Source organism: Nyctibius grandis, chromosome 4 (assembly GCF_013368605.1).
Source record: "Nyctibius grandis isolate bNycGra1 chromosome 4, bNycGra1.pri, whole genome shotgun sequence".
NCBI classification, from domain to species: Eukaryota; Metazoa; Chordata; class Aves; order Nyctibiiformes; family Nyctibiidae; genus Nyctibius; species Nyctibius grandis.
In genome coordinates, this window is record NC_090661.1 from 28046674 (window position 1) to 28059994 (window position 13321).

The window sequence follows — 13321 nt, forward strand, 5'->3', positions numbered from 1 at the left end:
CTGGGGTGAGTGCTCCCTGGGCAGGCTTGCCCGCTACGCCAGTATTTCGCTGGTGCAGGAGCACAGTGCAGGGTGTCTCGCCTACAGGACCCCCCCTTAAAGTTTAGCAGCAGGGTTTTATCAGCAGACACACAACCAGCTTCTGTACCCCCCGGCAAACACTCAAGTGTCCCCACCCTGTGTGTATGTTGGCATCCATCCCACCTTCCCTGCGGATGGATGCGCCAGTCATGCTGGGCCTTGACTCTGGGCCAGGACACCATCATTTGACCTGGCTTCAGACCTTGAGTCCCCCAGCACAGTGACCATTGGCAAGTGAGGCTCTGCTGGAGATGCTCCCCATCCCGACCCCTCACATGCTGGGCACAGCTGCTCATGCCTTCACCCCAGAGCTGCTTCCGAGACCCTCCAGAGGTGCCTTCAGCCCAGAGGTTGCACTGCATGGAGGAGGAACTCAAACAGAGATTCAGTTTATACCTTGTAAAGTGTAAGTTTGCCGACAAAATTAACTTCACCAGCCTGTCCAAGCGTCCAAAAGCAGCAGCTGCAGGCACAGAGCTTCATCCCTCTGACAATCCCCGAAACCGTTGCTGGACATTCTGCCAGTCAGAGCCGTGAGAGAGATACCGACCCTCCTGTGTTGCTGTGACCCTGTCCCCATTGCCCTGGTGTCTCGTGCCCCACTCAGTGCATGAGGCAACAGCAGGGATGCCCAAGTGCCCCGTCCCCTTCCCGTCCCCGCCTGCCCCAGCGTTAGGCAGGCTGAGAAGTGCTGGTGCAGAGGACACGCACCCACCCCGGAAGCTGATTCTGTGGCTCAGAGAAGGCTGGAGAGGGACATGGGGAACCATGCAGAGGAGTTTCATCCTAGGTCAGCTGGCGCAGGAAGAGCAGCAGCTGGGATGTTTGCCCTTTAAAGGCAGGACTCAGTGTAAACCATGGAGTTTCACTCCTTGGACACAGTGGGCTTGGCCAGAGCTATCACGTGGTACCAAGACACAGAGGCTGCGCTCCTCTAGCCAAGAAAACCAGGTGGAGAAGCCGCCCCTCTGCTACCACAACTGCTGTTAAAACGATGTATTTTATGGCACCTTGGAGCTTGTAGGTCACAGCAGCAGCATGTCTTGGCACTGCTGAAGCTGGACAGGAGGCAGCGGGGGCTGGCATCAACTGCCTCAGCTGGAGGGTCTAGAGGACAGGGGTGAAGTGTATGTAGTCTGCAGGTTTAAGTCTTGCAGCAGAGCTGGTTTGCATTGACTGGTTAATGAGTTAAAGTCTTGAGGCTCTTTAAGCAGAATTAGATTGATTCTTCTGTGGGAAACTCAAAGCTCCAGTTGTGCAACACTGAGGTCTGAAAACATCACCCTGCAAACACGATGTCCCAGGCCCTGGTGTCCACTCCAGGTCATGGGGCGGCTCTCCAGAGGCATGCATGGCGCCTCGCTTCAGTGGCCCCTCACTCGCAAACCCTCTCAATGTTGATGTTAGCTGGGAACCCCCCCGGGCAGCGCGGCAGGCTGGCTCTGCCGCAGAGGGACAGGCATCCGTGTGGGATCTTTGCATGACTGAGATGGGAAGGAGCGTACCCTGCATCTCACTATCTCTAGTGCCTTTGGGGTAGTTTGGATCCTGGCTCCGCCAGCAGTTATATCATGTGCAGTCCCAGTTAAAGCCAAAAAAAAAAGCACGCATGTGTGCAGAGAGGAATGGGGAGCAGTGAAACCCTACTGGCATCAGCCCTTGCCTGACAACAGACATGAGTTGCCTGGGCTTGGGTCTGCCTTTCTGCAGAGCTTAGGAGCAGCATCTAGCACGATCATCTCTAGGCTGTTTGCAGAGCTCAGGTTAACCATAAGTGATGCCCAGCTCATGAAACCTTCTGCTACCATGTGCAGCCACAGGCAATGAGGTGGCTAAAACCCCCGTGCAGTGCTGCAGGGTGCTGTCTGTGGTGTTAGTGTAGGCTGGGGACAGCCCCAGTGACAGGCTGGGGACCACCATCCTGCGGTGAGAGAGGTGACTCCTAGGTGGAGCTGAGCTGCCCGAGCAGGAGGGCTGTAGCCCACAAAGGTTTCCAGCCCCAGCACGGCTCCCGCTCTGCCCAGCCAGGACCTGGTGGGAGCCTCCAGGGAAGGCAGCAGGGAGAGATTTGCAGGCAGCGTCTCTGCGTGAGGTCTCTTCCTCTCAGTTTCTTAGGGCTCTTCTGCAGGGGAGATGTGTAATCCCACCCTGGCAGCCTGAAGCTATTCCCACCCCCTTTCTCCCTGTCCCTTCCCTCCTCTGTTCTCACCATGGATGGGATTTCCTCCCTGATCTCCTCCCCTGGCCCCACACTTCCCGGACTGCCTGCCCATGCCCTGGGCATGGGGCATGCCCTTCACTCTGTCCCATTGCCCAGGCATCACCTCCGACGCCAAACCCTCTGGCAAGCCTTGTGATCAAATGGGATCTAATATTTTTGGTTTCCTTTTTCTTAACCACCCCAAAGATTCCCCTCTGCTGTCTGTCCCTGGGACTAGGGCTCTCTTCTGTCACATCCACATGCACCCTGCAGGGCTCTTTCTTTTCCCCAATTTTCTGCCCTTGGCAGTCCCCTCCATCAGCTCTCACCCATCGCTTACCCAGCTTATTTGTCCCCTCAAAGCCCCGCAGAGCCTCGCCCTGCTCCACAGGGCAAGGGGCTCTCATTCCTATTGCCTGCTCTTTAAAATTTCAGATGAGCACCTTGGCGCTTTCTCCTCTGTGGCCCCTTGGCTCTGGGACGAGCTGCTACAGAGAAGCACAGCTCCCCCCTGCCCTCCTGACAGCTCTGCTCTGCAGGCGCAACACCGCATCCCTCATTGCCTGAGCTGCGTCCCCACCCCACAGCCCGTGGGTATCCCAGGGGCAAGGAGGGCGAGTGCAGGGTGCTGCTGCTCTCTGCGTGGGGGCCAGCCCCCACCTCACCCAGTGCCAGCCCTGGCTCCTGGGGGGGCTGGGGTGGGCTGGCACCCCCGGTGGGCGGCGGGTGCCTGGCGTGGGCAACCATGGCTCTGCAGGGCCAGTGGCAGGGTGAAGCGGCTTCCCTGCAACTGGTGTCCCCAAAGAGGGGCTGAGTCCATCCCCCTTGCCATCCCCAAGCATGGCCTGTCCTTGTCCCTGGGGCAGGAACAGCTGCTCTTCTAAGCAACCAGATCTGGGGTCTTGCAACTCCCTGCCCTTGTCCCCAGTCCCTCCTACAGCACCGTCTCTCCCACAGGTGTCTGATCCCAGCCACCAACCTCTCCCTGGGGAGAGCCCAGCTAATCCAGGCAGCCACTTGTCATCCTCCGTTGTCCTCGCCCTCCTTCCCCACTGCTGTCTGAGCCCAAAGCCCTTCCTGGCAGCCGGACCTGTGGCTGGAGCGGGGTTCTTTCTGTTGTGATGCCTCGAAACAGCTGGGTCCTATTAAAGCTTCAGCCCAGAGATATAAAAGAACGTGAGCATCTCTCTGAGGCAGAGAGCATTAATGCAGTAGACGGTGGGGGAGAAGCGCAGCTCTAGCCCAGGCTCAGCTGAAAGCCGAGCACCCTCCTGGCTCACCGGCATGGGCTGAGCTCTGACACCAGCCCAGAGCCGCAGCCCTGCGAGGGCCAAGGCAGAGGGCACAGGAGCGTGGGGACAGCAGCCCCCGGCCCCGCTGCGGGACGCCCCCACAGTGAGCCGTCTCCCCCTGTGGTGTTGCCCACCGGAGCTGGTGCGGGAGCTGCTTGGGAGCCACCGGTGCCCAGGAGCCGTGGGCTGGGCACAGCAGGGTAAGGCTGGGGTTGGGTTGCATGGCATTTGCCGGGTGCTCTCGCTATTAGCATTCCACTGATGATAGGTTATTTATTGGGCCTAATAATTGGGTGACAGATGGTTAATTAATTGTCATAGCAGCCAGCGTGCTGGAAGGTTATTTATAGGAGTGACTTTTAACCACTTAAACCCACATTCTCTCTGATTCGCTTCTTGCCTGGTAATGCTGGGGGTAGATGGTGTGTGGCCCCTTACAAGCTGTGTATGACACAGGGCACGTTAGGGATCCAGGCAGGCACTGGGGGCCAGCTGGGCAGGGGGGTGCAGCTGGGCCAGCTGTGGGGTGCCGATGAGTGTGCTGGGCTGGGCGCTACTTAGGTGGGCAGCTCGTAAGCCAAGCTCTGACCTGCAAGCGCTTCTCACGGCCGGGTGCACGCCGCCTTGGAGGGGTGCCGTGGTTTTTCTTTGAAACCCAGCTACAACCACCTAGTTACAAGCAGCAGCGAAGGCAGGGGAGGCTCCTGGCTGTCTCGGTGCAGGTGGTCAGGCGAGGTGACTGCAGCACTCTCTTCTGGCCCCAGACACAGGACATTTTCAAAACCTGGTGCACGACACATGCCAAGCTCAGGGGGGATTCTCCAGCCCCTTCACCTCCCTCCAAAAACTGCCAGCTCCTGCGCTGCTGTGAGCTCGCTGCTTCTCCGGTGGCTCCGGGAGAAGCCATCAGAGACTCCCAGCTTGTGGGGATGGAGGAGTTTGCTTTGTGTCATCAGAACCGGTTGAATAGCAGAAGAAGAAAGAGGAATAAGTTATTTAATGGAAAAATAAAATGCCCAGATCAACCCCATATATTACTGGCAAGGAGCAATTCTTCCAGTGCGATGGCTCAGATGTCTGGAGTAGGATAAAGACTTCAGGGGCCCATGGACCCTCCCTGTGCCGGAGGGGTGCCAGCGCGGCCGCCAGCTGGAGCCGGGAGGGCAGAGGGAGCCCTGCCATCCTAACGCAGCAAATCCCGCTGGCCCCTCGCCTCCTTGCTGTTTTCCTGGTTGGTTTATTGGCCTCATCGCTGCCGATGCGGAGGCACGGGAGCAGCCTGGCACCAGCCCGCCAGAGCCCTCCCCAACAGGGCAAACTCGGGCTGACTCCCCTGCCAAGCACAGGGCCCCCCTTGATTTTCTCCCCATATGTTGTATTTCTAAGGTGCCTGTTCCTGGTTTCTAGGAGCTCTATTTTCACACTCTTTGAGGGGTGTGAAACTGTCAACAAGAACAAACCCTCACTAGACGTAAACTGGTACCATGACTCAGGAACTAATTAATGGCTATTAGATAATGCAATTAGCACCACAAACTGTCATCCCTCCGCAGAGTGACACCCCTTCCCTTTATGTCACAGACACGCACAAGCCATAAACATAAGTGCCCGTTCAACATCTTTTATCCCTCCGCTCTTTTTTCTCCCTCTCCCTCCCTCCTCTCCCACGGCTGGTTGTGGCTGCGCTGACTGCCCAGCCCCACATCACATTAACAGTTTGACAAGACGGAACTAATCCCATTAAGATTTTCACCCTCTTATTGCTTTTAGGAAGGCTGAAATAAGCAAGGGGCTGGCAGTGGGGCTGGGAAGGCTGGCCTGGCTCTTCCCAATGGCGATGCTGGAGCTGATGTGCCCTGGCTGCAGCCGGAGCAGAGGGTGACGTGTGCCTTCCCCTGGGATGTCCCTGCGGTGGAGGGGGCCAGCTTCCCTCCCTCCTGGAGTCAGGCAGTGCCCCGAGCCCAGCACAGTGCACCCAGCCAGGAGCTGGCAGCCACGGCCACCCCATCCCTGCTGTAGCGAGAGCCCTCTGGGCTTTGGGTATCTTCAGCTTTGCTGTTCCTCCAAGGGGCTGATTGCAAACCCTGCAGAGCAAAAGCCGTCTGCTCTGGGAGCAGCTCACACTTGGAAGCCTCTGAGAAAGTAATGGTTTCTCTAATTCCTGTGCTTCTCCTACAAACCTCTTCTTCCCCTGCCAGGCATGTGAGCATGGGGCTTGGTTCCTGGTGGTGATGCTTGCTGAGCATGCTGGGTGCGCACACAGCCCTGCTCATTCCCAGAGACCTCGCTTCAAGCCACACGTGGCCCAGACATGGCTCTGCATCCACGTGCCCCTGCTTCCCCGACCCCAAGAATGAGGATGGGGCTGGGCAGGAGGCAGTGATGGAGCAGGGACAGGGGCGGCTGGTGGTGGCGTGAGGGACAGGGGCCATGGAGGGGTGCGGGGAGGCTGTGCGCAACAGGGAGCAGAGGCAGGGGACACTGGGAGCAGTAGGGCTGCTTGCTCAAGGAGTTCATCCCACAGCTCGAGGTGCCACCATCACACGGGCATCATACCGGCCTCTCCTGTTGCCTTCACCACGCCGGTGGGGAGGGTGGCCAGCTCCTGCCATGCAGGGAACGAGAGGGTGGGCAGGAGGGAGCCAGACCCTCTGTACCACATGGGTTGAGTGCTCTGCAGGTGCTCAGTCACTAACTGCACCCAGTGGAGCACCTGCCTCTAGCCAGTGCAGGCTTTTTGGGTAGGGGATGACCATCAGCAGTCCATGACAGGGCTTTCTCCTTTCCTACCTGGCGATGGGCTGCAAGGCACTTTGCAGGGGCTGACTGGCTGGGAAGGCTTGCCGAAGTGTCACACGAGGTGTGTGGCAAGGAGATAGCAGGGGCTTTCCACCGTGCCCTCGGATGTCATCCTGTGACCGAGGAGGGGTGGGCAGGACAGGCTTTGCTCTCTTGCTCTGGAGCTGTCTCCTCATTCAACAGTGGTGGCACACACAATCTCAGGCAGCAATGGGGACCCTGCTGTGCCAACCACTGCCCAAAATAGGTGGACCTCACCCAAATTAAAGCCTTCTCTGATTGGATCTGTGGCTTCTTGTGCCTTGTGTCTTCACCCATAACATGCAAGATGTTGGGTGGGAAGGGAAAAGCATTTCCCTGTCTTGAGGACACGCTTGCTGAGCACTGCAGTGGCCACAGAAACTTTTAGACCAAAAGACACTATCGGTGAAGAGTTGGAGGCTCCCAATGGCTTCGATGGAGAGGAGAAAACCAGCCATAGATCACTGCCAGAAGTCCTAGGGAGAGAGGAAGCTGGTGATGGAGTTTGCCGTAGCTGGAAGGTGAGAGCAGGTCTGGGAGAGCACCCACTGAGCACCGCAGACAGGGGTTGGCATGTTCAGGCTGAAAAGCCAATTGGTATTGCTGGTAGGAGCCCCCAGGAGCCCTTCTAAAGTGGCCTCTGGTCTTTGCCAAAGCTGTGTCTCCTCCCTAGCTGCAGTGCCAGCATGGAGGTGGGGGGGCAAAAGGGGATGGAGACAGGGAGGGTGATGTAGGATGGGGTGGGAGGGGGTGTGAGGGGAGGGAGAGGAGAAATGTGCTCCTAGAGGTGCAAGATGAGAGAGATTGGCACTGGGGGGCATGGGGAGGGCATTTAGTGGGGAGACCCCAGGGCCTGAAGAGGTCCCTTGGTGTCTGGAGGGCTTCACAGCCTCTGGGACAGGCATGTGGCTGGCATGAGAGTGGAGATGGAGCCACACTGGTGAGTCCATTGCAGCACCGCAGCTCTCCTGCGTGCTCCCTCCTTCCTCGGGCGCATCCTGGGGGCACAGGGCTGCCCGAGGGCTGTGCCCCCACCCCGCACAGCCTGGGTGCTCTCCATCCCAAAGGCAAATGGCAGGATCTATCCCCAGTGCCTATGCAGGCATGATGCATGGCTTGGTCAGCCGCTCCGACACCTGGCAAATTCATAGCATCCTTGGGCTGCTCCCAGCTCTGGACTGCGCTGCTGCCCTGCTCAAGGAGGCAAAGGCAGCGTCAGGCTGTCCCGGTGAGCTCAGAGAGGGTGTCCGGGGCAGAACAGAGAGATGGTGGGATGGAGAGAGCACAAGATGGGGAAAGAAGGGATGTCCAATAGGCTGGGGCATGGCAGAAAATAGCCAGGGTGCCTGAGGGGAGGGTGAGTGGTGTACACGTATTCCAGCTTGTAATGTGGTTGTACATCAGAGCTGTAGGTATCTTCACACCCTTAACCATATTCATTCCCCCTCCTACCCTCAAGCGGGAGATATTGCTTTGTTTTTGCCCTTCAGTGAAGGCTCATTTTCAAAATACGGGTTTAAGCCTTCACCCTGGGGCTGCAGTGGCTCCTGTCTCAGCACACCACTTCCCGCACAACCTCTGGGTGGCATCCAGAGACCCGCGAGTGGGGCTGTGCCAGTCCCCTCCTCCTGCGTATCTTGTGGCCTGTACAAATGGTTTTATGGAGTGGGACAAGCTGGACTTTTCTTACTTTGGGCAACTGAGAACGCAAGTCTCTGTCAAGGCTGATAATTGATGGAATGCACTTAGAAGAGGGTGCTGGTTCATGAGCTAAAGTGAAAAAACAAAACCTTCATTTTAGCATAGAGGAAGGAAAGGTTTGTTTTCAAGATTTTCAAATTCTTCCTGGAAGAGCCGGGGTAGATGTCTGCTTGATTGCTGGCTTGTCTGAGCGGTTTGATTAGCTGTTACAAGAACGACAGCTAAAATCTCCCCGTGTCATCAAAGCGAAGAATTTAAAACTCATTTCAACTGTACTGAAACCAACCCCCAAATTACCACGATTATCTATTTTTAAGTAATTTTGTACACTTGTCCCCTCTTCTCGCACCCCTGGCTGGACTCCCAGGAAGGACGGCAGCAGAAACCACTCCTCCTCTCCCTCGCTGCCACCCTTGCGTGTGGAGCTCGGGGCAAAGCTGGGCAGTGCCCATGGGCTTCCTCGCCCCATCACTATTTAGCATTTAGTGTCTACCGAAGGGTGTTGCTTTCTTTTCAAAGCACTTTGTCTTAATGGGCCACGTGTAACAGGCTCAGAGGATAATAGTACAGAGGCATTTCTCTGGCCCACACCCACTTCTTTCCCCTGCGCATATAAGACAACCGCAGCCGCGATCGCAGCTGTAGCCTCCCTAATGCAGAAGCTGCCTTAATGGCTATGTTGGTACCCGGGTTTAGCATCTCAGCAGTCGTGCTTCCATTTTCTCAGATCTGCATCTCTTTAAAAAGCAGTTATATTAAAACCCTGGCTGTTTGCTGATGGTAGAAATCTCCTACCCTCACCACAAACGAAAGGCAAGGACATTGCTTTTAAAAGACTTTAAAAACACGAACTGATCCCAAAGCCTGCCAAGCTCTTTAGCAACATCAGCTTCACAAGTCCCAGGCTTTTGGAACCGGTGTCTTTCCTCGAGGCAGCTTGCAGAGGCACGCCGTGCCAAGTGCTCCTGCTGCGCGCGCCGGCGTGGTCGCCCGCCCACTGTGCCAGTTCCCGCTGGGCTACCGGCACAGCACCCATGGGGCTGGGTGGGCAGCCGGGCAGGACACCCCCCTCCCCCCCCGACCCAGTGGAGCTGCTGGGGAGGCTGCCCTTGCTGGGCTGGGGGGTCGGGGCTCCCCCAGCACCCAGGATGAGGCTGGTGAAGGCCCAGCTGTTTTGGGGGCCTGGGTGATGTAGGAGAGGCAGGTCCGATGGGAAGCTCCTCTGCCCAGCCCACCTCCCCCAGCGCCTTTGCTTCTCCTTCCCAGAAATTACCCTTCATCACAACGCATCAATTTTGGTTCATTGATTTTTTTTTTTAAAGTTGATTCTCCTCTTACCTTGGGGGCTTAACCGCAGGCATCTCAGGTTGGATGAAGGCAGCCTTTCTGTCCATAATTTTTGCTGCCTTTCATAAATAATTCCCTGTAGCAGGCTGAGATGGCTGGGTTCACCCCGTATGTCTCCACGGCCGGTGTGGCTGCAGCTGCAGTGTGATGTGGGACTGGGGAAAGGGGCCAGCATTTCCCGGCATTGCTGGCTGATGGCACCCATGCTGCCCCTTCCCTCTCCCGTGCCTGTCAGGGCTGGGCTGTGAACCAGGCCAAGACAAATTACCCAGTTTCAGCCTTGTTTGGGTTGTCTGCATCCACGTCCGAGCAGTGTCACCCCTTTGTCCAGGCCACCTCTGTTGGAAAGGTTGGTGCCCAGCAGTAACACGTTGTGGGACTTGCATGAACTCCTTGGGGCTGAAGCTGTAGCATAACTTGCTGTTTTCCCTGTCCCAGATTTCATCTTCCAGAAGGAGCTGTTTGCTGCCAGAGACACAGGTGAGCTGTGCGAGCCACGGCACGGGCTTTGCGGAGTGCTCTGCCTATGGATAACCCCCTCTTGGGGAGGTGCTTCGGGGAGGCCAGCGGGACATGTGTCTCCATTGCTAAATGGGACACAAAAAGTGCCTTCAAAGAGGTCCTGGGGTGAAGGCTGCAATGGCAGAAGGAGATTTTCGAGCACTGGCCAAGAGGAGTGCTGGCCTGGGAAACCGAGAAGGCAGCCAAGGCTGCCTGCGCTGGGGCTGGGCAGCCCCCAGGCAGTGCCCGCTCCTCATCCCCAGGGCTGTGTCACAGCATGTTGTACGGCTCAGCCTACAGATAGGGACATGCCACTTCTGCAGCTCGTTAGTGTTGATGTTCCAAGAGGACAGCTAAGGTACAGTATTGGAGTGTGCTCCCCAACCTCTGCCCTCCCTGCTCCCCTGCTGCAGCCTTGGGGTCCTCATGCACAGCTCAGGAAAGGGCTGGGCAGCAGCAGTGCAGTGAGAGCAGGAGGTGGGAAGGGAGGGACAGAAAGCAGGAGAAGGGATGCAGTGAAGCTACAACAGCCCATGGCCATGGTGCTGTGGCTGGACACACACGGGGCCAGCAGGTATAATATTCTCCTGTTCTGTCCCTGCTCCTGTTGCAGACCCCATGCACAACATCTCTGCTCAGCCCTGGCAGGCGAAGATGGCCAACCTGACCTTCGACAACTTCACCCTGGGCAACCGCTCTGAGGTGGCCATCCAGCCTCCCACGTACTACAAGACAGTGGAGCTGGTTTTTATTGCCACAGTCACTGGCTCGCTCAGCCTCGTCACCGTGGTGGGGAACATCCTGGTGATGCTGTCCATCAAGGTGAACCGCCAGCTCCAGACTGTCAACAACTACTTCCTCTTCAGCCTGGCCTGCGCAGACCTCATCATCGGGGTCTTCTCCATGAACCTCTACACGGTCTACATCATCAAAGGCTACTGGCCGCTGGGGGCTGTGGTGTGTGACCTGTGGCTGGCCCTGGACTACGTGGTGAGCAATGCCTCTGTCATGAACTTACTCATCATCAGCTTTGACCGGTACTTCTGTGTCACCAAGCCCCTGACATACCCAGCCAGGAGGACCACCAAGATGGCAGGGCTAATGATCGCGGCCGCGTGGATACTGTCGTTCATTCTCTGGGCACCTGCCATCTTGTTCTGGCAGTTCATTGTGGGCAAGAGGACAGTCCCTGAGAGGGAATGCTACATCCAGTTCCTCTCCAACCCAGCAGTGACCTTCGGCACGGCCATCGCTGCTTTCTACCTGCCTGTGGTCATCATGACGGTGCTGTATATCCACATCTCCCTGGCCAGCAGGAGCAGGGTGAGGAGGCACAAGCCTGAAAGCAGGAAAGAGAGGAAAGGCAAGTCCCTCAGCTTCTTCAAGGGCCCCCTGGTCAAACAGAACAACAATAACTCCCCCAAGAGGGCCATGGAGGTGAAGGAGGAGGTGAGGAATGGGAAAGTGGATGACCAGCCCTCAGCACAGACAGAGGCCACTGGCCATCAGGAGGAGAAGGAGACCTCCAACGAGTCCAGCACAGTCAGCATGACCCAGACCACAAAAGACAAGCCCACGGCAGAAATCTTGCCAGCAGGGCAAGGACAGACCCCATCCCACCCCCGGGTGAATCCATCTTCCAAGTGGTCCAAGATCAAGATCGTCACCAAGCAGACTGGTACCGAATGCGTCACCGCCATTGAGATCGTCCCAGCTAAGGCAGGAGCCTCTGACCACAACTCCCTGGCCAACAGCCGCCCAGCCAACGTTGCCAGAAAGTTTGCTAGCATTGCCAGGAGCCAAGTACGGAAGAAGCGCCAGATGGCAGCTCGGGAGAAGAAAGTCACCCGCACCATATTTGCTATCCTGCTAGCCTTCATACTCACATGGACTCCATACAATGTGATGGTTCTCATTAACACCTTCTGTGAGACCTGCGTACCTGAAACCGTGTGGTCCATCGGCTACTGGCTCTGCTACGTCAACAGCACCATCAACCCAGCCTGCTATGCCCTCTGCAATGCCACTTTCAAAAAAACCTTCAAGCATCTTCTCACGTGCCAGTACAGGAACATTGGCACAGCCAGATAAATTGGCACTCAGGGACCACTTCAGCAACGTTACAGAAGCCCTTCCCTTTGCCTCCTTTGCCAGGGAGGGTCCTCTGCTCCCCACTCACAACAGTGCAGACTGTGCAGTGAGTGCAGATGATACCCTTCATGCAATGCTGACAAAGGTCCAAGGCACCTCCCGCAGCTCCTTTCAGTCACCACAGGCCTGGGGACTAGCCTGGGGACCCAGCGGGAAAGCCAGAGGCAAGAGGATGAGATGTGGTCACCAGAAGCCCTCCCCAGCTCCCTGCTCTTGAGAGGCTGGCCAAATGGCATGAGTGTTTGTCCTAAGACTGGATACCTCTTCTCCCCCTGGTTGACTGTCTCCAGGGCACCAGAGCTTGTCTGCATGCAGACAGCCTAATGCTGGATGCTTTCGATAGGGTTTTAAACCATTTACTACCCAAGAAATGAAAAGAAACGAGGGCCAAACATTTGCCAGCCATCTTGGACAAAGCTGGCTCGGGCATGGTCACAGGGGGTCCTGCTGGCCCAGCCAGGCCCCTCCCGAGGCAGTCAAGATTGTGCCCTAGCAGATGTGCCAAGTTCCTTCCTTTCCCTTGGGAGACGCCATCGTACATCCTCACCCCTGGACCGGGGGTGGTATTTTTCCCTGGACTTTGGTTCCACTCTCCCCTTCATGCCCTTTCTGTCCTTAGCCAGCAATTGGCTGGACAGACAGACAAACCAAGCACCTCACTCCTGGGTGAGGAGTATGAAACCCAGTTGCCTCCTACAACGATGGAAACTAAGACTGCAAAGAAAAGCAGTGGTGTGGTGCAGGACTTCTCTCCATGGCCCTGGGGGAACATGGCCCCTGAGAAGCCGGCAGCAGTGCCAGCGAAAATAACTGTCCTTGGGAGGGACGGGGGGAGCGGGGGTTCTCGGAGGGGGTCAGGAAGAGGGTCTGCAATGTGGCTGAGGTGCTGTGTGTCTCATCCGGACCATGAGCAGGTCCCTGCTCTCCCCATGGTGGGTGCGGGAGGTCTGATGCATGGCTCTGGGTGTGGAAGAGGACAGCAGTGTCCCTCAGCCCCACTCCTGGCCCGGGTGCAGGGGGATGCCCCAGGGGGGCCGAAAGAGCCAGCTAGCTGAGCTTTGTAAATGGATGTAACCCTGTCGTCGGTGTTGTGGCAGAGCCCTCAGCATGCGGGCTTCAGCCAGTGTCCCAGCCCCCGCCCAGCCCACCTGTGTGCGCAGCCCCAACCACCCTGGGCTGCTCCTCAGCTTCTGCCAAAGCCGGGTCTCTGCAGCCTTGGTGGGCACGG

At 57.2% G+C, this 13321-nt stretch overlaps 1 protein-coding gene across 1 annotated transcript; it reads left to right on the plus strand.

Annotated features, from left to right (window-relative positions):
• The first annotated feature begins 2638 nt into the window (after positions 1-2638).
• On the plus strand, positions 2639-12033 carry CHRM4 (cholinergic receptor muscarinic 4). Its single transcript, XM_068399537.1, has 4 exons — positions 2639-2657; positions 3720-3773; positions 9880-9921; positions 10556-12033. Exon 4 carries the CDS (start codon positions 10561-10563, stop codon positions 12031-12033), a length of 1473 nt encoding a protein of 490 aa, XP_068255638.1. The 5' UTR covers positions 2639-2657; positions 3720-3773; positions 9880-9921; positions 10556-10560.
• Positions 12034-13321: the final 1288 nt, after the last annotated feature.